The sequence below is a fragment of the Syngnathus floridae genome, chromosome 19 (assembly GCF_059516105.1).
Source record: "Syngnathus floridae isolate MCC-2025c chromosome 19, RoL_Sflo_1.0, whole genome shotgun sequence".
NCBI lineage: Eukaryota > Metazoa > Chordata > Actinopteri > Syngnathiformes > Syngnathidae > Syngnathus > Syngnathus floridae.
Genome location: NC_142431.1, coordinates 1,983,785 through 2,008,973, shown reverse-complemented (window position 1 = coordinate 2,008,973; position 25,189 = coordinate 1,983,785). Strand labels below are relative to the sequence as shown.

At 46.8% G+C, this 25,189-nt stretch overlaps 3 protein-coding genes across 6 annotated transcripts in view; 2 read left to right on the top strand and 1 right to left on the bottom strand.

The window, feature by feature from the left end:
• Positions 1 to 24,953, bottom strand: part of otofa (otoferlin a) — a 127,755-nt gene extending 102,802 nt beyond the window's left edge. For all 4 annotated transcript variants that reach the window (XM_088362072.1, XM_088362075.1, XM_088362073.1 and 1 more), the window contains exons 1-4: positions 24,690 to 24,953; positions 24,143 to 24,257; positions 17,508 to 17,593; positions 16,670 to 16,847 (exon numbers count right to left, since the gene is read on the bottom strand). The gene's annotated coding sequence lies outside the window, so the exon portion shown is untranslated. The remainder of the gene's footprint in view (positions 1 to 16,669; positions 16,848 to 17,507; positions 17,594 to 24,142; positions 24,258 to 24,689) is intronic.
• dll4 (delta-like 4 (Drosophila)) lies at positions 12,309 to 20,461 on the top strand. The gene is made up of 11 exons (XM_088362090.1): positions 12,309 to 12,743; positions 12,851 to 13,084; positions 13,291 to 13,348; positions 14,211 to 14,474; positions 15,764 to 15,824; positions 16,373 to 16,503; positions 16,703 to 16,872; positions 16,942 to 17,161; positions 17,692 to 18,409; positions 18,507 to 18,615; positions 19,574 to 20,461. Exons 1-11 carry the CDS (start codon positions 12,696 to 12,698, stop codon positions 19,577 to 19,579), a joined length of 2,019 nt encoding a protein of 672 aa, XP_088218216.1. The 5' UTR covers positions 12,309 to 12,695; the 3' UTR covers positions 19,580 to 20,461.
• On the top strand, positions 22,486 to 23,953 carry chac1 (ChaC, cation transport regulator homolog 1 (E. coli)). Its single transcript, XM_088362111.1, has 3 exons — positions 22,486 to 23,143; positions 23,231 to 23,266; positions 23,388 to 23,953. Exons 1-3 carry the CDS (start codon positions 22,961 to 22,963, stop codon positions 23,766 to 23,768), a joined length of 600 nt encoding a protein of 199 aa, XP_088218237.1. The 5' UTR covers positions 22,486 to 22,960; the 3' UTR covers positions 23,769 to 23,953.
• Positions 24,954 to 25,189: the final 236 nt, after the last annotated feature.

Sequence of the window (25,189 nt, the reverse complement as noted above, 5' to 3'; positions counted from 1 at the left end):
CGAAATTACCCTGGAGTCTATTAAGGCCATTATTATGTTTTCTTTTCCACATCACAATGTAGTGGGGGGGGGGGAGGGGGGGGGCGGGGGGGGTTCGCCATAAACACCTGCCAGTAAAAAAAATACAAAACGAGGGAAGTCAAGCACGACCGGGCCAGAATATTAGGAACACCTGCATAACAACATAAACAAAACAAGTCAAGATGGATACAGGTGTACCTAATGAAGAGGCCCTTTAGGGGTATGTTGTTGCCATACGATAAAAGTGCAAACAAATCATAAGAGGAGGAGGACGTCTAGCGAGGCTCAACAAAGTGCTACAGTCGGTATTGTTGTGAGTGTAACCACGACGACAAAGCTAGCCGACAACAGGTGACTTTTAACCGGTCTTTCCGGCTTCGTGCTTGTACCTCAGACAATATTTGTGTCTCACGTTGAGCGAATGGCAGACAACCAATAAAAACATTGCTGGTCTACAAGTGTTGCTGCACTTTTGGTGTTCAAATGTCCGTTTTTTTAAAGTGCTGTAACGCCGCGACATCCAGCGGATGCTATTTAGGTATTAGCATGAAGCGAGGAGTCTCAAAACTGGTTGATTTGAGCACTATTTTTCTTTTTAGTCTTTTCTCAATCTGCACAACAGCAATCGCCCGAGGGCGTCGTGGAGGTCAGCCCGTGTCACACGCCAAAGTAATCAAATCCCTCCTTTTAAGCCATATTGTATTAAGGTGTGTTATTACTGCCACTCATAAATGCACTTAGGCCCCGCCGCCGTCCGATGGGCCCATTTGTCAAGAATAACGGTCTGTATAATTTAGCAGGGCGGACAACTGTTATTGTCAAAACGTGACATGTTTTTTTTAATAGATTGCAAAGTGGATAAAAGGGGAGTTTGTCCTTGTCCTAACAAGGACGGCATATAAAAAAAAAAAAAAATGTCTTTCTCCCATCTGCTCCATCTGAGGTACAAGCATTAAGTCGCTTCCACGAGTACCCGATACTTTAATAAAAAAAAATAATAATCAAAACAATCCATTATCAAGGTACCACGGTATCAAGCTCGCGAGAGATTTTCAAATAAATTCTCTCATCCTCACCTCGTCATACTCTATTCCCAAAACAAGAGCCCAATCGCATCATGTTGATCAATAAGGGATGACATCATTAGGCGATGGAAAACACACGTGCAAATAATTGCGTCTGCCGGGGGGGGGGGGATGTCTGCTTCTCGCCGCACTCATCTAGTGCACTCTTAAGGACTCAGCAGCTGCTGGGATCACAGAATACAGTGGGCCTCCTTTGAAGGGATCAAGGAAAAAGGCGCCCCGCTGGTAAATAAACACGAGTTCAAAACCCGACGCAAGCTGGAAGGCTGGACACGCAAAAAAAAAAAAAAAAAAAGCCGGATTTGTTTGTGAGAACGTCCGAGGTGACTTCGACGGATGCGATCCCACCTTGACGGAGTTTGGAACATCCCTCATGATAAATGGGGGTTTACTGTATTAAGATGATTTCCCATGAGGGGAGGGGGTGAGGGGTCATTTAAAAAATAACGAAGATGTTGTTCAACTTTAAAGGTTTCCTTGCTGTGCTATACAAGACGGACAGCGGGTTGGGACGTATGGAAAGCGGAGAGAAGGACACTTCCTGTTTACCAGGTGATGACAGATGGAAGTCGAATCTACGAGGTGGAGGAAGGACGTGACGACCGGCGCGGTTGAGAATTGTCATAAAAGTTCTTGTCATGCTACTTTTGTTTGAAACTTGAATTAAGGAGTGAGAAGGGGAGGCGAGCGAGCGAGGCCCGGAGCGCTGAGGAAAGAGGCGGGGATTGGCTCGGCCAATGGCGGCGGCGTGTGACGCAAGACGGGAAGCCACCTGATGTGAGAGGGGTCAGATAAAACGCAACACGGCTGACGGTCGCACGGGGCAGGTGCTTCCTCCGCAACACACACACACACACACACACACACACACACTATATTCGGCTCAGCTGTGTGAGAGGCTTTCCCAGACATCCAGCCCACGCAAGCACGCGCATCCTCAGACGGGGAGGGGGGGGGTTGTTTTCGGGGGTAGCGGCCTTTCGTACGGGGCCAAGGAGGACGGAGGACAGCGCACGCACGCATGCACGGCTGCAGGAAACTGTCAAGAGTGTTTGGTCGCCTCCTCCTTCGTGCGTCCAGCTTCCATATTGGACAGAAGCACTCAACAAAAGCTTTTAAGTTTTAAAAGGAAAGCACGAAAATAGGAACGTCCCCCACTTTTACGTACGAGAGGGATTTGGAGGGCTCATCCTTCCTATCTCGTTTCCTCTTTTGGACAGGAAAGCTTACTTTTGTTGTGCGGCTAAATGCATATGAATAGAGCATCTGTGTAGTGTCACTTTTTTTTTTTTTTACGTGAAGAAAGGGGCGATGACAAACGCTCAATTAAGAAAATAGACAAGAATAAGTTTGGGCGAATGCGGCGCTGTTGACGCTCACGGGTCAATCTGTGCTAAAATGGAATTTAATAAATAAATAAATAAATAATTACAACAACAAATCAACTCCATAACCATAAAAGCCTATTTCATCAAGGTTCATTGAAGTTTTCCTTAAGGAGCAATTTGATTTTTTTTAATGCGGGCGGAACTGTTTATGTATCAAAGGCGAGCCAAGCATCACATTTCATCTCTCCTTGGCGTCAAATTGTGAAAAAGGAGCCATGATTATGTTTAAATTTCTGATTAAAGACATTATTCTTAATAAAACAACACCAATAAATAACAAATGACTGGTAATTTTGCAATCACTATGCATGCAACCTTTTTCCCCTGATTTTTTTTTTTTCTAAATTGCAAATAGCCAAATCAGCCGAAATGAAATTTTTGTGCTGTCCCGCCATTCTCGCGCCAACTCGAGTATAGGCCGGCCGGCTCACCTCGTACCCAACAAACACTCTGGGATTGTTTTGAGCTGTCTGGTGGAGGAAGGAAAGCGGTGTGAGAAAGTGGCTGTTTTTTCGAGGCGGACAGGAATTGCCCTCACGGTGCACGGTTCCTCTCCTCGCAGCGGGAACAATGCCGTGGCGTCACACCCCAGCGCTGACCCTCGCCGTTTCACATGGAAAAATGTTCCCAGAATTCCGCTCCCAGGCTTTGGCGGGGAGGGAGCGATATACGTGAACGAGAGGTGCCTCTGGGCTCATTTGTTGCCGTGGCGACCCACAGTCATACTGATTGGTTGGGTGGCGGCGAAGGGGCGTGGCCGGCGGTCATTGCTAATGCGAAAAATATTCCCCATTCGAGTATGTGCTAGCTAAACATTGCAGCTCTGCTTACCTTTTAGTTTTTGATATTCTAGCGCTTGTGGGCAGTCCAGTTAACTAAACAACATATTCTCAAACCATTTTTTTTTAGTACCGGAAAACGTTCCAAACATCCGATACTCTCTATACGCATTAAAACATTCCCGTCTCCAGCCTCATCCAACTGCGGGAGGGCTGCAGGTCATAATTCCTTCACAACAAAGGCGAGCTATTAGAGCGTTTTTAATAGCCTCCTCCCGAAGTAACGTTATCCCCCCCGCTCGGTGCTCACCGACCCTTTTATACGTCCTTACATAAAAACTCACCGCAAGAACAAAGTCGTAATTTTAGTCGGTTGCAAATTTGGGAATTTTGGAACCGAAACGCCACACGCTATCGTCGACGACGTTAAATTTAGCTCACCTTGGTTCCCGCAACGTAAACAACCTTGTGATCTCGGCGATGATCCCGGGGGCCAGGATGAGGCCGATACACGGGAAGTGGCTCAGCAGCAAGCTGCATCCCATAATAATCCGGACGAGAAATGCCGACAAACAATCTGGAACGGCGCGAGGTGACAGATAACGCCGACGAGGCATAAACTCTAACCCCGAAACCGGCACGGAGGGATTTTTTTTTTCACTAGCGAGACACGCAAACAACACGACGCTTGTGTACATCAAGACATAAACGCACAACGTGTGACAAACACTGTTGATCTGAAACGTCTCGGGACGGCCTAAAAATTCCATCGACAACCAGCTGGACTCCCTGCAAACGGGCCGGCGATTCTGCCGGAAAGCATCTGCGAAGCATCTCACCGCCTCAAACGCAACCCGGCTCTGATTTGAGATTTTTCTAAATCGTTTAAAGGTGTTAGCAAGTCGTGTTATATTTCACTAAAGATGCATTTTAGCAGTTTCCACGACAGCAAAGAAAATAACAAGAACACGATTGAAGGAACACAGCCAATGGGAAAAGATTTGTGTTACCATGGGTGGAATCTTTTAGATTTTTTTTTTAATTCACCTGCTGAGTCCTGAGCTGAGCTTTACCTCGTTTCAACCTTCACGTCGTACGACTCGGACGACTAACCCCCGTCGCACGCAGCGAGGGGGAGGGTGGTGGGGATTGGAACTTGAAAGGCAACCTCGGTGACTGTACTTCACACCTATTCCACACACATGCACACGCATACTGTCACGAACACGTAGACAAACACGGCAGCCTGGACGTTGAAGATAAGGAGCTGTGACAGAGAAGGGGAGGGGGGGGGGTGAGAGCATGTTTGTGTGCATTTTATTTTTTGCTGGGAGGAGGAGGGGTGCTCAACAGGACGTGCTGGGGGGGGAAAAAAAAGGGCCAGATTTTGAATGTAGCTGAATTGACAAAGAGAAATGACAACTGGTATTGCGAATGGTGAAAGGAAGAAAGAAAGCATCAAGCTCCCTATCAGATCGATATTAAATGGAGGAGTCTTATGGGGGGGGGGGGGTCCCTGGGAAACAACAGTGGAACCAAAAGGGGAAGCGCGAAAGGAAAACAAGGCCTCCTCCCAGTTTGACAAACATGGAGGATGTGCACGACACGTTCCCTCCTTATGGAAGGTACGTTCATCGCCATATAATGTCTGCCAGACATCTGATGGCAGCGGGGCGGAGGATGGGACTTGGCAGGGTGCCTGGCCGGAGCAGGTGCAGCCATACTTGCCCGTAATATCGATGTAAAGCACGGAGTGGGATTTGGGATGGGGTGGGGGGCTGACCCTGTCCGTGAGAGATTAAGGAATTGTAGGTTTTGGGGTGTGGGGGGGGTGCATCAATTTACCCCATGCCACTGCTCCAGTGCGGCATCGTGGAAAATTCTTCTCAGAGGTTTCCTGTGCATTGCCATTATCAGGCCTTGTTGATGGACCAGCTTCACCCCACACACACACACACCAACTTCCTGCCTCTCTTCCTCAACCTTTTCCACCCCACTTCCCCTCCCACACTCAGCTCAAAGTCATGAATCACCGCTGCCACGGCCGGCCAAAAGCGCAGGGCCAGCTCACGAATCCGAGCCACGGCGTATCGCTTTGTGACAAATGTTGAGTCACTTCGGCGTGAGGTCATTTTTTTCGACCCCGGACCGGATGGGCAAGTTGGGGACTATTAAAGATGGTGACACAAAAAGAATAGACACTCCAAATAATGGCCGAGGGGTGGATCGGTCTGCCCCATTGACAGGACGTGACATGGAGCATGTGCGAAGGCCCTGATAGAGAATTTCGAGCCGGTGAGAACGAGAAAAGAAAACAGCGCGAGGGGAAGGAAAAGGAAACACTTAGGTGTGCTTGATATCCTATCAGCGGCCAATAGCCAAAGCAGCCATGAGAATAGCGCCTTGCTATTCAGAGCCTCGTTTGAGATTGGGGATGAGAGTGGAGATCAAATGGTGGATGGATAAAAGCTGAGGAGACGGGAGGGGGGGAGCAAATCCGAGTTCCTTTTTGTTCTTGAAAATGCGCCTCAGATGTTTGACAAAGAGAAAAGTAGGGAAGACGGGTGAGGAGGAGGGGGAGGTTGGGGAGGGAGACAAAACAAACAGCAATTAAGGTAGTTTGCGATTGTGTCTGAAAAAGAGCTTCGCGGTCCGTCCTCTAGGAAACATCTGCCATATTGATGTACGAGGCCCGGAAAAGACAAATTCCTCCTATCCCTGAAAAAACCTCCGTGTATTTATTTGCGATGCGGTCGCTCTGGCGTACACGCACACAAACACGGAGAGGGCTCTCGAACGTATCACTTGTAAACATCGATAAGACCGCTCGGGAATTCCAGACCGATCGGGAGCGCCGATAACGGGATATATAGTCTCTCGCAAAGAGGCATTTGTCATCATCCGCACACTGATACGAGACTCGAGCGATGCTGATGCATCATTCGTTTTGAAAAATAAAAATGGCCGGCGCGAGGTTAAGGAGCCTTGTTGTGCCGTCAACAGAGTAGCGGGCTCGCAAAGTGTGTTGCTGTTTTTATATCAACACTCAGCAGTCACCTACACGCCTAAAGGACACACACACAAACACACACGACACTTTAGCCACATAAGCTAAAGGCATCAAACACACTAAAAGCACAAAGTAGGCGGACGTTTTTTTGGCTAAGCTATGTCAACTATGCCCGGCCAGTGTTAACAAGCGAACGATGTATTTAATAGCGGTCATCTGTGACGGGGGAAGAAAGAAGAAACGAACGCAGATGAGGACCAGAAACGCTGCCATGTTTTCCAGCGGCCAGATCCGTCCAAATTGTTTTAAGTTAAACGTGCGGCAATCGAAGGGGCCAAGGTCGGAGCGACTGGAAATGTTTCTGCTTTGGATTCGACGCAAAATACACAAACTTTGGGCCAAATGTATATACGCTCACGTTACACTTCTTCCAGCGCCTGTGTTTAAGGTTTACAACTCAACAAACGCATTTGACTGATGTTGTGTCAACACTACACAATTGCGCCATTTGTGTGTTTGGGCCATTTTATATTGTGATATAGTTGAGTCATAATATTGACACGGCATTCAAGATGTGGACTGTTTCAAACGTTTTAGCAAGACAATTAGCTTAGCTATATTTTTTTGTAGCGGCTGGCTGTGCAATTTTGTCGATTCATACAATTCTGTGTCGAGAGGCGAAAAAAGTCAACACGCACACACCTCCCATCAGCAGCTGGATGGGGGGGGGCAGCACTTGGGGAACAGTTGACACTATGATCTCCTTAATGGTTACATCCTCCACGCCCGACACCAGAGACGCTCCAACACACAAGCTTCTCTTTCCTCGGAAAAGGGGGGAAACGTACAAATTGCAACATTTCCACACACACATACACACACACACACACTAATCACATACGCTATCTTGTTTAGCAGCCCCGCGCCGCCTCCTCCTCCTCCACGCAATCAGAGGCTCAGAATAGGAAGCAGGGAGAGGAAGCGGCCGTGCATTCACAGGCTAGGGAACAAGGAGAAGGAAAAACAGCCGGAACCTGGAATTTACGGAGGAAAAAACAGCAGCCATCCCAAAATACCTCTGGACCATCTCGACAGATAAACACACAAATATGGCCGCTCGCCTCCCTTTTGTTGTTGTTGTTGTTGTTGTTACGCCATTGACGACGTGACGTGGGCCAGGCGGCCCTATTGTCTTGCGTCACAACACGGTCAGCAGTTGCAACTTCATTTTTAAATTCATGACATTTCCTCATATGGGTAGAAATTTTGCATATCTGCACCCAAGTGGGGAGGCATTACGGACAAGAAGGAGGTTTAGGCTCATTTCCTCTGACCTTTGACCTCATTCACCCTATCATTTGAGGGCTCTTTGTGGTCATCCAGCCTTTTGATAAAGCTGAATGATGTCACTGTGTCACGGCTGCTAAAGTCACAACAGAATCCATAGCGTAATATCCAAGCGGTCGCGGCTAATCAAATCATCGCATGTGATCAGCGAGTTAGCGCACTGTGTGACATGTGACCACTATTTTGCCTTCAGGGGACGCTGTGTTCTTGGCTCCGGACTAGCGGCGAGAATATTGTTTCTCCAGCAACACTTCGGTGAGTTCTACTCGGAGGTCAGTTGCTAACCGACGTGCTAGCGGTGAACTGAAGTGTAATAATTAAAAAACAATCTTCTCGAATCTTGATCTCATGTGTCCTGTCACAATTAGTGCTGATCATTTAATAATAAAAAAAAAAATCCCCCCCTAACCAAATAATTGATTGCAGTCATGACGCATGGTATCGCAGACGCTCGTGCGTCCACGCGCACAATCGTGTTCGGTGTGTGCGCGCGCTGCGTCCGCCGGCCCCGCCGAGAGTGTTAGTACAAAGAGCCAATCGGAGCGAAGGACCTGACTCGAGCGCATCCTGTTTGACTTGACCTCAGAGGATATTCTCCTTTCCCAAGCAAACAAACGGCCAGGATTTTTGGATCGTACCAACGTCGGAGGGGAAGGGAGGGGACGGTGAGAGGACGAGCCAGCCAGAGGAGCGCGCTGGCTGCCAACCGGAGTGCCACGGGGGCGCAATGTGCAGGGGCACGGTTCAAATCCAACGACTGAGGTGTGAAACTGTCGGGGAAATGCCTTTCCTCTGGGTTTGGTTCGGCCCAGTGATGCAAACGCAATCCAGCAATTGCTGCTGGAAAGTGCAGCGGGTTCAAGGCGAGTTGGTGCCACCCATGTCATTGGTTAAGGCCATTTTTAGGTCAAATTGGACATGATTAAAAGCGGCGTTTGGGTAGCCGCCCAGGCGTTTAGCGTCTGATGCTATTGTACGTACGTTTGTTTGGCTTTGGCGTATTATGCAGAAAAAGACGCGGGCTCCTCGTGTGATTAATCCACTATTAGGCTAAGTCGCCGTGAACCTCGCCCCTCCGGCGTCCCTGCCGTGTTTTATACTCGGCTAATGGCGCCGCTGCTGGGAGACGGTCGGGATTAACGCCAGCGACTGACACTAATCTCATTGTGCCAGAGAGGATTTGGGACCACTACTTTACTCTCGCTGGCAAAAAAAAAAAAAAAAAAACGGGATTTGCATGTTGCAGCCACGTGTGGGCCTCTCTCCTCGCCACCTTGGCCGAGCGCTGGGTGAGCGCGTTGACGTACGAAGACTTGCCGTGACGTGTTTGGAGTAAACAGTGGAAAAAGTGCAAAAGGAGAAAGCAAAGTTCCAAAACAGAACATGAAGCGGGACAAAAAGACCAAAGCTGGAATGAGAGTACCGCTATCTCCTTTGACTACTTAGTAGAAGCGTTTTGCATTGTTCTCCTTTCGGGGGCCATAAACCTTTCAGGACCTTCGCAATACACATCTGCAGGTCGTTTTGTTTTACTTCTGAATCCTCCTGAACTGCGGAGACAAACCTGAGCCGGCTCATCCTGACTTTCTTTCATCAAGCCAACTTCCTGTCGGGAGCTTGCAAGAGCCAAAGAGCGAGCGAGCCTGCAGCTCATAAATCCCCCCCCCCAATTTGGCTCGGAACGCTGACGTCACGGCCAATCTGCGGCAGCATATTGACCTCGTCGCTTAAAGCGCCATCATTACCGCTTTTACGATACGGAGGCCTGCTCCCGAACACAAGAGAGGGGACGGCAAACAAGACGTCAATGCAGCAGGTGGCCACTTAGCCAGAGCCGATAAATATGACGTATTGTAAAGCCTTGTGTTGTTAAATTTGGATTATTTTTTTTTCCTTGTTGAGACCAAGCAAGTATACAGCGGTTAGGAATCAACTGGGATCCATTAGGGCAATTTTTGCCAAAATACGAGCCCTGGAATTTGCCCAAAATAGCAGCGTCAAATCAAAATGACCGACGTCCTGTTCAATTTCCGCCATGCGTCTTTAACATTTTTTTTTTCCCCCCCGCATCCTGTCCTGACAGACACGTACAATTCCACAGAGCTGACATCCGAAAACCACAAGGGAGGGAAAAACGCTCGGATTGAACTTCACTTAAGTGATCCGTGTATTCTGTTACATTGGTCTTCCATAAGTGAATCCGAATGAGCCGCTTAAGTGTCAAGGCTGCGCCGACATTCAATACATTCCCGACATTGCGGCAACAATCATCTCGCGTGCCGATGGGCCCGGTTTACAGTCCGTTGCCATGGCGGCAAAATTTGCAAAATGGCGACAACGCGGATAAGGATGAAGAGCGGAATCACCGCTGGCAAGTTCTTTGCCGAGCACGAAGGCCCGATGCCGCACTGACCCGCAAACACGCCGTCAAGGCCGCGCATCAAACGGCGAGGCCGGCGCGTGAACCCTAAACCTGCTCGCCCGCCGTGCCCCACCACCCCAGAAAGTAGAGACATCTTAATCTAGGCACGGTCCCCATCCCGCGCTCTCGCGAGTGAGAATAGCACGGCCGAGAGGCGCACGGCAGCAGCTGGTCCGTGCGCGGCTCCGGTTTCGCGTAACAATACGATGCGTTTAAGCGAGGCATGTTATAAATAAGAACGCAGAAAGCATCCGATGACAGCGACTCGTCTCCCCCCCCCCCCGTCGGTCCACTTTATTTGTTGTCCTTCTAAAACTCTAAACACTTTGGTGACTTAAAATGATGAAACTTGTTGGCTATGCAAAAAAAAAAAAAAATTCCTCTATAATCATTAAATAATAAGGTTGCAGTGCTTGAATTTACCAACATAGCAACAAAAAGACCCAATTCCATTTTAGTCCATTGAATTAGGGACAAATGTGGTCACACTATTAAATAGAAATTATCGCCACCTACAGGACTGGAGTGGAACTGTATCAGGTGATTTATTTATTTTTTGTTCTTTGGATTGGGCCTGCACTCAGCAGCTGCATTTTTCTTGTAAAACTCAATCTAATGTACAATGTGCGATGTTCGATAGCCATCGTAGACGATGACAGTCAAATAAAGAGCAAAAGAGAACACATGGCTCACACGTCACTCACTTTCCCTCCAAGCAAAGAGTGTTATCAGCTCGGCCACAGCTACTAAAACCATCCCGTCGCACCTTTTATGACCCTTTTACAGCAGGTAGATGGGAGTCGCGGCTATAATAAAAATTAAAAAATTGCAGATAAGGCTATATCCCATTACGGCCGACGAATCACAGCTGGGTTCTACCAGACGATGGTAGAACTCGTTGGGTGGCGATGATGAATTTCTTTTCAAAGTCAACACGCGAGAGAATTTGCAGCTGATGGCGTTTTGTGTATAAGTATATATATATTTAGAATGAGCAGAGCCTGAGGTGCACGCACGCATAAGCCATTGTGCGGCGGAGACTCATTGGGGACACAACAGGTGTGTCAATAAGCGTGCAAGTTTGCCGCCGCCGCCGCTGCTAGTATAAACACAATAAACGCTCTCCGTTTTCACTCTGGGGCGGCGGGCGGCTACCTTGGAAAAACAACAGGCCAGCACGCATAACTTAATGTTGCTTTTTGCGCCCCTACGACGACCTTGGAAAGGAATATGTCATCATTAATATTCGTCTTCCACAATCGAGAAGAAGGCGGTACCTGTACACATTTCATGCTTGAAAATGACATCGCCGAGCGAGTTCATTTGCATACAGCTGAATAGTGATGTGCCCGCACACCGCGCACCCGTATGAGGGCGAGAGCAGGGACACGCGCCTCAACAATGGTGAGTCGAGAGGAGAGGAGGAGAAGGGAGGGGGGGAAAGGAGGGGGGGGGAAAAGGAGGCACGCTGCCGCTAAACTGTGTCAAGTGTGGACGCACATCAAGGTGCCCACGCGACACCCATCAGAGGAGGGGGGGGGGGGGGGGGGAGATGATTATGAATGAGTGTAAGGGACAATTGTAAATGAGATCACCCCTTATTTAATATTATGAATGCAAACTAACCCTAAAGGCTTGTAGATACTGTTTTTGAATCCAAAACGCAGTGAGTGGTACTAAATTCAATAAATATATTCAATAAATATAAATATATGCATTCATTCATTTTATATTTTAATATATATATATATATTATGAATGAACATATTTATATTTATTGAATATATTTATTGATATATATATTGTGAATGAATATATTTATATTTATTGAATATATTTATTGAGTATTTATACATTTTATATATATAATAAATAAAGATGAATGAATAATTAAATGATGTAACAATTATTAAAATATAGAAGCAAAGAGGTGACTAAATATTTGGACTAATTAAGCTTCTAACAACGAAGAGTTTCCTCTGTCATCATCCATTCATTGTCTTTGCCCATAACGCGCAAGTGTGCGCCAAAAATAAGTTAACAGATGTTGCTGCATGCTTGCTCGTAATGGCGCTGCGCGCGCGCGTGCACGCATTAAATCTGGATATTTTGTTGTCGGGTTGCGAGGGGAAGGAGGGGGAGGCGGCGGCGGAGGAGGAGTGTGGTGGGCGAATGGGCGTGGAGCGCGGCGTCCACGATTGGCAGTTTATGTAATGAGCCGCCGCGCGCAAGTCTATAAATGAGGGAGGACGCGCGCCGTGCGCTCCCATTGAAGGCGAACCAGAGTGACGCGCGGCGGGCTGTGTGGACGCTCCGTGGACGCACAACTTTTTTTGCATCCCACCGAAACACGCACGCACGCACGCACGTAAGAGGGGGCCCGCGCGCACGCCGCTGGCTGACGCGCACCTTTGTGGAGTACGGTGCCATGTGAGGAGGGGCGACAGGAGGAGGAGGAGGGGGGTCACCGCGCTTCTTGGATATTGCTCCCGTTACATTTGGATAACGTTTTCTGGAGGAGAGGAACTAAGAGCGGGCATTTTGAAGGATTACAACCCCCTCGCTCCCCTTTTCTTCTACTTTTATTCAATTGCTTCTTTGGAATTGGGATTGCACTGTAGGTGTCACTTTAGCTGCGGAAGGATGGCAGCTTGGGTCACCTTCGCCCTTGCCTTCAGCACCATGACACAGGTATGAAGGAGGACCACCCCCCGACCCCCAAAATAATGAACCACAGGATTCACTGTTTGATTTATTTTTGGGAGCAGTTAGCATAAAAATCTATGTGTCTTTTGTAGGTGTTTGCCTCAGGCGTTTTTGAGCTGCACCTTCACGACTTTAAGAACCACAGGGGCCTGCTGGCCAACGGGCTGCCGTGCAAGCCAAGCTGCAGAACTTACTTCCGGGTGTGCCTGAAAAACTACCAGGTGGTGGTCTCGCCAGGAGAATGCATTTTCGGCAGCGCCCGGACGCCGGTGCTGGGTTCGGTGCTGCCCGGTCCCATCCAGATCCCCTTCAACTATGGGTGGCCGGTAAGCAGCCACTCTTTCAGTATACTTTCACTTTTAGGGGAAATTTCTAGCTGTTGTTTTTAGAGTGCTTTGGTCCCTTAGGGGGCTCACCTGCTCCTCTAAATACTGCAGTGACATCATTAATTTAAAAAGTGTGCCAGCTTAAAAAAAAAAAAATTACAAGAACGTCAATTATAGACTGATAATATGTCTATTTTTCTTCCTAGGGATCATTTTCATTAATAATTGAAGCCTGGCACGCTCCTCATGGAAATCTACCTGTAGGTAAGTGCTGCGTGTCCGAGCTTCACCACAGGAGGGCGCTCTAGGTGCACACTTAACCCCAGAAAGTGTTTTGTTTTTTTAATTTCACCACAATAATTTAGCAAAAGATCAAGTCATTAATTAGTCCTTATATTTACTCACCTCATTGGTTGCTTGCATATTTTTTTCACACCTTCTCCGCCTCTTTGTTATGAACTTGTGGACACCTTCTTCATTCTTGTGCTCAACACAATTGAACTTCCTGCGGTTTATTTTTGGCGTGGGAACGAGCCGCGGGGCTTTCGGTGAGAATACACGGCGACTGCCAAGAAGCCCTGACTGAGTCTTCCTGTATTTTACACCTTACTTCTGTTCCGCCCCCGCTGGAAGACGGGACCGGGATGGGGGTGGCCTGGGAATGTTTTTGCCGACGGAAGAGAAAGAGGAAATTTCAAAACCTGAGTTTATCTTTCATCTGGGCTGTATAGGATGTGATAAGGGATGCAGCTTGCTACTGGGCAGATTAGTGGAGTGGAACGAGGCGACGTTAGAAAGCACAATAATTTATGATACGCGCTCGGGTGGGGAGGGGGGTGGGGGGGCGTAAATTGTTCAACCTTTAAGGGTACAATCACTCATGACCCTTTCTGCAGTTGTACCGGCTAATGTTAACACCAGACAAGGCTCACAAATTTTTTCAATCCACCACCAAACAAAAAGTTGACATCATTATGATGTATGGTGCTCGTCGAAGAGCATTTCATTCTTCTATCCGTGACAAATATACGTCAACCATAATATGAGTCAACTCTTCAACAGATGTTATGAATCAGTGTTTGAAACATCCCCAACATAATTTTAAGTCATTCCAACTCCTTTCCAGATGCCAACAACTCGGACTTTCTAATAAGCTTCTTCGCCATCCAAAGACAACTGAGCGTGGGCAGCGACTGGGCTCAGGACACGCAGACCAGCGAGCAGACGGAGCTCAAGTATTCCTACCGATTCGTCTGCAACAAAAGTTACTACGGCGAGAGTTGCTCCAAGAAATGCACGCCCCGCGACGACCGCTTTGGACACTACACCTGCACCAGGGATGGACAGTTGTCCTGCCTGGCCGGCTGGAAGGGGGAATACTGCGAAGAACGTAAGTTGGTCTGGTGTTATTTGGGGTTCTGGAGAGTCTCAAGAGCGAGAGATTAGCATCTTTAAGGATAGTTGTGCGGACCTTGCACTTGATGGAATTGTTGACGCAAATAATTACAACGTAGTTGAGGTGAGGCCAGTTATGCGTAAATGCAACATTTTAAAGTTGGACTACAAACCCGGGCCCACCCTCACTCCATAGAGGTCCGCCGCTTTTCATCAAGAGTGACGCCCGAGAGTAATCGTTACCATGTGCCGTATACGCGACAATGGCTCTGTCATCCGCGCCATTTGGTGGCCAAAGAGGAATTGGCGGCGATCTATTCGGACAACCGCGGCGCCAAATTCCAACCATATGGGCTGACGCCTTGCAATTAGAAGCTCATCTTTCATGGCTGACTACAGAAAATATGCATGAGAGGAGGGTGGGGGTGGAAAGAAAAAGATAAATTGGGAATGCTATCGTAACTAATGAGCTCATTCATTTGTTTACATTCACACGCCTATCTCGTGTTAAGCGTCATTTGTCTGCTTCAAATGTGAGAATTGAATTGAAACACTACTTTTGCTATTTTGGCTCAAACATAAATAAATCAGCGCATCGTTTGAAAAACTTTCAAGGCACCCAACCACTGCACTGTATTACTATAAATGACTCCCGACGAGTTCAAACATGCCCGACTGGTTTGTGAATGTCAGCCATTTAGCATCTACAGGTGTGCTTTTACCTGACACTACCGTATTATTTACCACAATACTGGCCTGCGCGTGCCCAGTAACCCAATCCGCATGAGGGGAGGGGAGGGGGGGTTGCAGGAGGGGCGCGCGCGCATTGCTAGGAGGCCACGCACGCGTGCCTCACACGCGCCGGGGTTAATCACGCCGCTATTATCCAGCCACGCGCCGAGCGACGCGCGCGCGCTCGATAGCAGCAGCTGCAAATATGGCGGCCACAACAACAATAGTGACAGCTGTCTGCTATTGAGAGCGAGCATCTGTTGCCCGCTAAACTGGCTGCTTACCGTCGGCAGCCGCGCGATAATGTCGGAGCCCCGCGAGTCCCGCTCTGCGCAAACAAACCGCTCAGCAGCTGGGTTGAGATCAAATGAGAGGCAGAGCGAGACACATGGACATTTCTGCGCTGTTATTTATAAAGACGTCAAGCGTGACCTCGAATGTTAGCCCATGTAGGGAGGAAAAAAAAAATGTTTACATATTTTCCATGCAACTTCAAAATGCTACAAAGGCCGTATTATATTGATATGTATACATTCTTATTTTCTTCCATAGCCATCTGTCTGGAAGGCTGCAGCGAGAGGAATGGCAACTGCTCCAAACCTGGAGAGTGTGTGTAAGTATTGAACCGAAAGTGCAGGTCATTTTATTAGGTACGAAATCCAAGCGGCAAGATGTCGATTTTTCATCCGTTTAAATACTCACTTTCGAGCTCCGACTATACGCAAAACAAACTAAAGTTCAGCGATGCTCAGCAAATTCCCCACTTTTCCTCCCAGATCATATTTTGCCCTCTTTTTGGCGACACAAATCCATCACTACCCCAACCAGGAATGAGGTTAAAACCCTTTGGGATGCCCGAACAGCATCATTAAGCCGCTCCCGCATCCCCACTCACTCAGCATAGCAGATCATAACAAATTTCATAACAAATTTAGACGGAAGAATTTTAAACTGAATAAAACTATGGGAAAAACAAACAGAATACAAAAAAATACAATAAAGATTTGGGAGAAAAAAACAAATTGAGTTTTGTTTTTTTAAAAACCATCATTCTGAAAAATCTCCCAAACTAAAAACCTAAGACCAAAACAACCCACGATCTTACAAATTCAATTTAGCGAAGCGTAATTATGAGACTGAGCTCATTATCTCCCCCTACAGGTGTCGAGATGGCTGGCAGGGCACCTTCTGCGACGAGTGCAAAAAATACCCGGCGTGTAAGCACGGCACCTGCCAGCTGCCCTGGCAGTGCAACTGTCAAGAGGGTTGGGGAGGCCTATTCTGTGACCAAGGTAAGGAAACACATAGTGGTCCACTTTCAAGAACACTCTCAAGTTGCCTACTTTTCATTTGGATCAGCCGAAGAAGCGCATTAGCTAAATTGGCTTTCTTCTCACTCATGATACGCAACCAAGAATAGACGGGATAACGTTCTTTCGTATAAACATAAACACTCACCTCTCATTGCCGTCTTCCTTCGTCTCCATGAAGATCTCAACTTTTGCACGCATCATCATCCCTGCGTGAACGGCGCCACCTGCATGAACACGGGCCAAGGCAGCTACACGTGCACGTGCATGCCGGGCTTCACCGGCGTCAACTGCGAGCTGGAGATGCAGGAGTGTGATAGCAACCCCTGCCGGAACGGAGGAATATGCACTGTAAGTCATTTTTGTGACTTTATGTACCTCCACGTGCAATTGAAGCTAACGTCGTGGTTGTCTCCAAAGAATCTGGAGAGCGGTTACATGTGCTCGTGTCCGGAGGGTTTCGAGGGCTCCCACTGCGAGCACAGCCTCCTGACGTGCGTGGATTCGCCGTGCTTCCACGGTGGCAAGTGCTGGGAGAAGGACAACGGGCGGAGCTACATGTGCGAGTGTCCCAGCGGCTACACCGGCCTCAACTGCGAGAAGAGGGTGGACAAGTGCACCACGCTTCCCTGCGCTAATGGTACGACCCCCCCCCCCCATGAGTGGAAGCGTGCGGAACAACAGGAATTGCCGGGAAGTCAGTGTCTATTGTCCTGCTTCTAAACAAGTCGACGGTCTTGAGCTGCAGCTTGTAAATGTCACCGCTGCCCGCGGCAGTCGTTGTTGATTAAGGGGGCAGCAAATTTCTTGTTTTACTAAGACGGAAGAATTGTTTCTTTGTAGAGAGAACAATCACAACGGCGTGGTCGCAGATTGGACGCAGATGTGCAAAGCGAGGCCTCCTCGTGAGAACGACACTTGTTGAGAGTTCACAACTCAATAGTCATTTCATCTTAGAAACGACGCTTCCATCTTTGTTGGATTACCTCATTTCTGTTGATTCTGCTGTGGAAGAACATGAGGGTCCTTGACCTCCAGCCCGTCAGAAACTTTGGGTAGAAGCAGGGAGACTCTGAAACACAGAACAAAGTTTTTCCATGAGTGACCAAGAAGAGCTTGAGGGACATTCAGGCACCATTTTGACAATTTTCTTCTGTGGGTTTTCTGTAGGTGGTCAGTGCCTGATCCACGGTGGTACCCGGGTATGCAGTTGCCGCGCGGGATTTACGGGCCAGCACTGCGAGATCAACATCAACGAGTGTGCCGGGAACCCGTGCGTCAATGGCGGGACCTGCCTGGACCGGATCAACGACTACACCTGCGCGTGCCCCCCGGGGTACAGTGGACGCAACTGCGACAAGGTCCTCAATGACTGTCCTCTCCATCCTTGCCTCAATGGCGGCGTCTGCGCCAGTAAGACCCCGGCGACCTGCGTGTGCCCGCCTGGCTTCACGGGACACAGCTGCGAGTTCTTCGCCGCTGTGACTTCACAAGTCGGGGAAGCTCAAGATGGCTTCCAGTGGGCAGCCGTCTCTCTGGCCGTGGGTCTGGTGGCGCTTTTGGTGCTGCTTTGCATGGTGGGCTTGGCGCTGAGGCACATCCACCGGCAGGCCCGAAGGCAACGAGAGGACACGGAGACCATGAACAATGTGTCCAGCGCTCAGCGGGATAATCTCATACCGGCTTCGCAGCTCAAAAACACCAACCAGAAAGTCAGCCTGGAGGTGGACTGCGACTCGGAGAAGTCGAACTTTATCCATAAAAACTATCACTTGGACCCTTACAGCTCAAAAACAAAGGAATTTAAAGACGACACGTCGCGAGAAGACAAAAGTCTTATTTATGACAAATGTTTAGAAGACAAAAGACCCTTGAGTAGAGTCTGCAGGTAAGCCTTTTGAATTGCAACGTTTCTAAAAAAAGCAACAAAGAAAAATGCTCGTGCAAATAGTTTCAAGCTCAAGCCGATGGATTTGTGTCCACAGTGAAAAGCCGGAGTGTAGGATATCAACAATATCCTCGTCCAGAGACTCTATGTACCAGTCGGTATTCGTCATAGGTGACACGAGAAGAGAGTGCGTCATAGCGACAGAGGTAAGCAAACATCTTAAAACATCCAAGCAAAGTCAGTCTTTGTTTTCCGGGTGGGATTAAATTGTCACATGAGTAGATTGTTTGACCTGTTCTATCACGAGAAGACATTTCGATCTCTCGCTCTGATAAGACCACATTGCTAGCATCTGTGCTAATTCCAATTGAGTGTTGTTGCTTAGCTGGACGAAGCTTGGAATTTTGTTGGCCTGGTCCCATAAAAAAAAATAATAATAATTTCACTGTAGCGTTCCGTTCCATCAAGTAAAGCCTGCAATGTTGTTTTCCTGTCATCTTGTTCCAATAAATCAAAAAAAAAAAAAAGACATGATAGCATTTACGCTAATCCCTTTGATGGTGTTGTTGTTTTCAAATAGAAGATTAATGAAAGAAGACAGCGTATCTTTGTTTCCTGGACACACCACCAACCAAGATATTGTGTTGCCATTCTTATTAAAATTCATCGCAATTTAGAGATGATCAATTCCAGCTGTCTCAGCATATTTTGGGCAAAAATGGGGAAAAAAGAGACAATGAGGAGCTTGTCTGAACATGGCCGATCATCGCTCCCGCCAAATAGCAAATTAGGGCTCATTGTCTCACTCAAGGGCACTTCGACACGGTTAACATTTTAGCCGCTTATTATTTCATGATCGAAGACATAAATTTCGGATTAACTGTATTCCGTTGGGTCTTGATTCAAGACCACTTCAAATGAAAAGCAAAACCGCAGTTCTGACAAAGCAACTGATTTTTTTTTTTTTTTTTGCTGATCAAGCACAACATTGGGACAGTTGGGTCCCAGGAGTGCTTTGTTTGTGTGCACATTTCGGAACCAATTAAGATACACCATCTTGTCCTTTTTTATTTTTATCCTGTTTTGTTCGTCTGATGAGCATATAAAAAAATAATCGGACGTTTGATGTCACGCTAACCACATCTTCTCCTTTGCTCTCTGCAGGTTTAAAAACGAGTGACGCAGAAGAGACCCGGCAATACAATCGAAGCAGAATTGGAACATTCTGGATTGTTTACAAATACCGAGAAGAGACTTTGGGGTTGTTTTTTTCCCCCCCGATGTGTCAGCCGCTGCTCTTTGGAAGACTTGAAGACACGGTGGAGGAACATTTTAACTTATCATCTCCTGGACGATTGAAAAGGAGGCGAAGGTGGATCGCCTACCATCCACTCGTTTTCTGGCCTTGTGTGATAATCACCGTCGCGACGATGACTTACAGCCAAGCAATCAGTGAAAGTTGCCTGAGATTTTTTTTTTAGCCCCGCCCTCCCGGAAAACCCGTCTTGCCACCTTCGCCTTCTATGCAAAAATCAACGATGACAAAAAAAAAAAACTCAGGGTCAACACCCAAAATCCAACGTCACAAACACTGAGAGGAATGAATGTCTGAACGTCTTCGATTTGGAGAGTTACATGCAGCCCGAATTCACTAGAAGCCTTAAAAAAAAAAAAAAAAAAAAAGGGGGGTGTTGGGGTGAGTGAGGGGTGGAACAATTTGTGCCCCTGTCTCCTTCTTGGATTGTTTGCACTACAAAAAAAACAAAAGACAAACGAAGAACGTACTTTTCAATCAGACAGTCAAAACGTACGCATAGAAAGCCTTTCTATGCAAGCTGAACGAGACGCTCACACCACCGCCTGCCTGCCTATGACACACTTCAAAACTACAGTACAGAACCAGTAATGTAATTGTTTTTTTTAAAAATGATTTCTAGAGTTTAATTTAAATACGACACATTGCTCTTTATATGTTTTATAATATTATTTTGTATATAATGCATATTTATAAGGACCAAACTTCTGAGGAATAAACTTTGTGGAAAAACCGTCTTGAGCTATTTCCGAGGTGTTTCATGCTCGCTCACATGTGCTTTGTGTTTATCGCTTTTCTACGGAGGATCAATTATAATGATCGCCAGGAATAAACGCGACCCCGGCTTGCGAATATGGAATCCAGCTGCGCGTCATATCACAAGATTTTTTTTTGGACATAGAGGGGAGACATAAAGCAAAGCCCCCAACTCTCCGTCCTTCCTCATTTCCTGACTGCCGCATCACTACTTTAAGTCATTCCTGGAAACGCCTTTGGCTCTCGTCCCACCCTCTGTTCTCTCCACGGACCCCTCAAATTGGCTTGAAATTTAAATCCGTTTCCATGGCGACCGGGGCTGCCTCGAGCTGGAAACGGTGAAACAAAGCCAGACTCCGCCTCTTGTAATGCACTCACGCACGCGTCACCCCGAAAACAGATGCTGCAAAAGGGACGGATTGGGGGGGGTATTTAAAAAAAAAAAAAACAGCATATGCCAGCTCTCAAGCACCCATAAAATAACACACACACACTTATGAATGCACACTCCCCAACTGGCGGCCTCACCCTCCAGGGCTAAGAGCGATATTTTACTACCCGCTTCTGTACCACCTACTCGGGGGCAAACAAAGCCGGGCGGAGGGGGCCTGGCACTGGGGGTGTCACCTCACCAGAGGGGAAGGGGCGATTGGGGCAGGCCTCACACCAGATGGGAGGCAGCGCATGTGCCGTAAATCCTCGGAAATAACAAAAACATCTCTGTTTTGTGTACGCTGACATTTGGGGATAGATCGAGTGTTCGTATATGAATTGAGGGCATACATCTCCACACACACCTTCACACAGTCGTCACACACGACACCCGCCAGGCATTTTCATTGTGTTATAATCACAGCATCCTGTTTGTGACCCGTTGACATCAGTTCCTGCTTCCTCTTTGATTAAAACGAAAAAATAATCAAATAAAAATGCAGAGCATGCCGGCAAGAGCCGGCTGATTTTCTCACGCATGCGTTATATTTGTTTTTTCTGCCAGGAAGCGACGGTGCAAACAGGCAGACTAATCAACTCCTGTTGTCATGATAATGTTTTAAAAGGAGAGGAAGCTGGCGTTGTCCATGAAGCAGAAGAATCATCAATTAGCACTAGGTGGCAGTAATGAGCCTAAGCACAAGATAATCAGTCTTGGGCCACAACTTGTTTTCTTCGAACATTATTATTTTTAGGAATATAAAATTGGAAGTGTCCAGTGAACTTGCGACATGCATTTCTAAACAGGACGCAAGAGTTGGGCCTTAGCTCAGGAGTGCATTATGTCTAAATATATTTTTACTGCGATGACTAAAATAACAGACCATGCTGCGGTGTGCAAAAACTAGACAGAGTTCAAAGGTCCAAAAAGCATCAAACCGGCTAATAACACTTTCTAACTTTTCAAGTACAAATTTGTCAATCACACCGTTTGTTTTGATAAGAATAAATTGCATTACTTTTAGGCTAGTGTGTAGTCAATGTAGTATATTTCATTACTGACTACTTTTGTCTGGTTCAAGTAAACAAGCATTGATAAAATTCCCTAAGTGACTTCTGGATGCACACAAATAAATCAACATTGAATCTCACGTACACAAATCTCAAATGCACAAAAATGTCGATGCATAATCAACAAAAATCACAGTCCTTTCAACTGCAAATCTGATGCAATGTCTTGGTATGTTGCTTGCAAGGCAGTGCTGGAAACGCTGGGAAAAGGTTGCATCAGCCGCACAGTCCGGAAATAGATCCAAAACGACAAGGTCAGTCAGCCAATCACATTTCGAGTTAGGTTGAATGACAGCTCATTTGACAGTTAGGCCGAGCCGAAAGGCGTCACCTTTACGAACCATTTCAGCCAATAAGATCTCGATACGAGTCGACGCATCGCCGTAAATAGGCGCTGAAGAATCTGATTGGGTACATTTCAAAACTAGCTATGAATATCGTCATTTCTATTGGTTGGAAAGGCACCCTACATCCGCCTACTTTTGTTGAAGCGTACAAATATGCGGGGACGGAGCAAGTACGTGGAGAGAAAACGACGCAGAATAGACAGCATCGACGAGAAGCTGAAGCAAAGATTTTTAATAACCACTCATCGCAACATCGACGATCTTATCATCAGTCGTGTCTTTAATCTCTATTCAGCCGGCTGAGCAGCTGGCCGAAACCTGTCGTTTTTGTTTTTCGACGCGTCGTTAGGCCCCGAGCGGCTACTGCCAACATGGCTTTTTAAAAGGCACTATGCGGCAACTGTAACTGCAATGGCAATGCATCGGAAAAGCCCCTTGCGCACCAGCGTCCTCGCAACTGCCAAGCAGTTGGGCTCCAATACCCCTCGCGGTATACCATCGAGCCAACCGGTACCGCTGCTGCTGGACCGGAGGAAGCTAACGTTAGTCACCAGCTAGTTGAGCGCCAGGCCCCGAGCGATTCCATCCATACGTCGTCTTTTTTTGTAAAAGTCGTGTGAAACAAGCAACATGAAGCCTCAAGACATCCTGGCAGCCAAGAGCTGCAGCGGCAGCAGCCTGTGGATCTTCGGCTACGGCTCGCTGGTGTGGAAGCCTGACTTCAAGTACAAGCGGAGCAAAGTGGGCTACATTCGAGGCTACAAGAGACGGTTCTGGCACGGAGATAACTTCCACCGCGGCAACGACGAGTTGGTAAGGATTTTAATATTTTGTGTGTTTTCTTGACTTATTCTAGCCCAAGGGCGTTGTCTTATGGCTGCCTCTCTTTTTTCTTGACAGCCCGCAAGAGTGGTGACGCTGATTCCAGATGATGACGTAAGTAGCCCTACTTCCGCTTTCAAATGGAAGCCTAAGGTTTTATATTAATAAAATAACTTTGCACCTTTTTCCATAAAGTCTACTGTCTGTATTTGACCACATTATCTTATTTATCTAGGCGAGCACATGGGGTGTGGCCTTCGAGGTGAGCGGCACCCAAGTGGAGGAGGCCCTTGAGTACCTGAACGTACGCGAGGGAGTCCGCGGTGGCTACGTCAGCGAGATTGTGACCTTCCATCCGGAGGAGGGTGGCCCATCTGTACCGGCTCTGCTGTACATCGCCACCGCCGACAACCCCCTGTACCTGGGGCCCGCCGCCCCCGAGGAGATCGGCGCCCGGATCGCAATGTGCGAGGGTCGCACGGGTCACAACCTGGAGTACCTCCTACGGCTGGCCGCCTTCATGCGGACCAGCTGCCCGAAAGTGGATGACCAGCACCTGTTTGCAGTGGAGGCTGCGGCGCTGGCCATGGTCTCCTACATGTTGGAAATCCAATAGCTCATGCATACACAACTAAGACCTGTCTACTAGTCTGTTTCATCAATAAGCATCATTGCACTGTAACACTAAACCTTATGTTTTTTTTAAAAATACAGTTTGGTTTATGCATTACTGGTCATGTTCAGGCATTTCAACAAATGGTGCCATTGATCATTGTGGAAATAAAATCTTGAAAAAAGCTACTTTTGTTTCTTTTTTAAATATACACACTCATGATGTTGCATAATTACACACATAAATCAGCTTCTCAAATGCAGTAATTACAATATAATTAAGTGTTGAAATTTTTGCAATTTATCAAACCCACTTAATATATTTCCCCACATACTTTGGCAACAAATTATGTTGAGAATATAAGGATTCAAACTTACCTTTAATATTTTCAGGACACGCTTGACAACCGCTCTTATTCTTGACAAATCTTTTTTTGTCTCGATTCCAAATTGGTGCCAGTGAATCACAGAAATGACACTTCGATCCTCCCACCTGCCAGTAAATGGAGAAATGAAACTTAATTCATCCCATCTGTATTGATGCAGTTAGATGCCAAACATTACCCATTCTTTACATCTATTAACTTAATTCAAACAATAAAAATAATGTAATATCTCAGCTGGCAACTGGCTGTGTGTCCAGAGATGTGTGTGACGTCAGGATACACAATGCTAGGTTTTTCCGGTGTTGTCAAAATGACATTTGTTGCTAAAATCAGAGAAATTAAAGCCTTTACTGACTTAAATACAGATTTAAACAAAGGTATAATTTAAGATTTGTTGACGGGTTGTACACTCGCATAGCGTCTCAATTAATACACAAAAACTTGCTACAACTGTTGCTTGTGCCTTGCGGCATAGTTTTTTCCAAATTAATGTTTGACTAAATTGAAACTCTGTGTGTTGCTTTTTCTTTTTAACTTACCATCTGTTTGTAGTTAGCAGGCTCCATGGAGGTCCTCGTTGCGGTTTTCTAGTAGTTTATTTTCCAAATAAAGATATTCTATGTCTGAAATAATGAGACATCAGTGTCATGAGAATTCGACGGTTACCTTTCACCGCATAACCGCCGCCAAAGTCACTAAAATCCCTTCAAACTGTCTCTAAACGCATTGTGGGTCAACTATATTATTTATTTGAAACACACAAAGTAATAAAATAAAGAAATAAAGTAAAACGAACGAATTTTTGTGTCAATTACATGAGCGGTACTTCTTACCGGAAATGGGTCATTAGGAGTCTAGTGTGAACCGGAAACAGGTGTAAAACAAGACCCAATTGATTGCGTGACGTCATCTTAAAACCGGATATCGTTTTCCCGTATTTTATACATTACATTTTTTTTAGTTAGTTTTGTTACAGTAGCAGTATTTTTATTGTGTAGTATTCTTATAAAACCGCAAACATTAAAATCTAATTTATCAA

What these genes read in the sequence shown, in the direction of transcription:
- dll4 (XM_088362090.1), top strand. Translation starts at nt 12,696, where the DNA reads ATGGCAGCTTGGGTCACCTTCGCCCTTGCCTTCAGCACCATGACACAG. An exon ending in TCATGGAAATCTACCTGTAG is followed by an intron (nt 13,349 to 14,210) that starts GTAAGTGCTGCG and finishes ACTCCTTTCCAG; the next exon opens with ATGCCAACAACTCGGACTTT. An exon ending in AGGCCTATTCTGTGACCAAG is followed by an intron (nt 16,504 to 16,702) that starts GTAAGGAAACAC and finishes GTCTCCATGAAG; the next exon opens with ATCTCAACTTTTGCACGCAT.
- chac1 (XM_088362111.1), top strand. Translation starts at nt 22,961, where the DNA reads ATGAAGCCTCAAGACATCCTGGCAGCCAAGAGCTGCAGCGGCAGCAGC. An exon ending in ACCGCGGCAACGACGAGTTG is followed by an intron (nt 23,144 to 23,230) that starts GTAAGGATTTTA and finishes TTTTCTTGACAG; the next exon opens with CCCGCAAGAGTGGTGACGCT. An exon ending in CGCTGATTCCAGATGATGAC is followed by an intron (nt 23,267 to 23,387) that starts GTAAGTAGCCCT and finishes TTATTTATCTAG; the next exon opens with GCGAGCACATGGGGTGTGGC.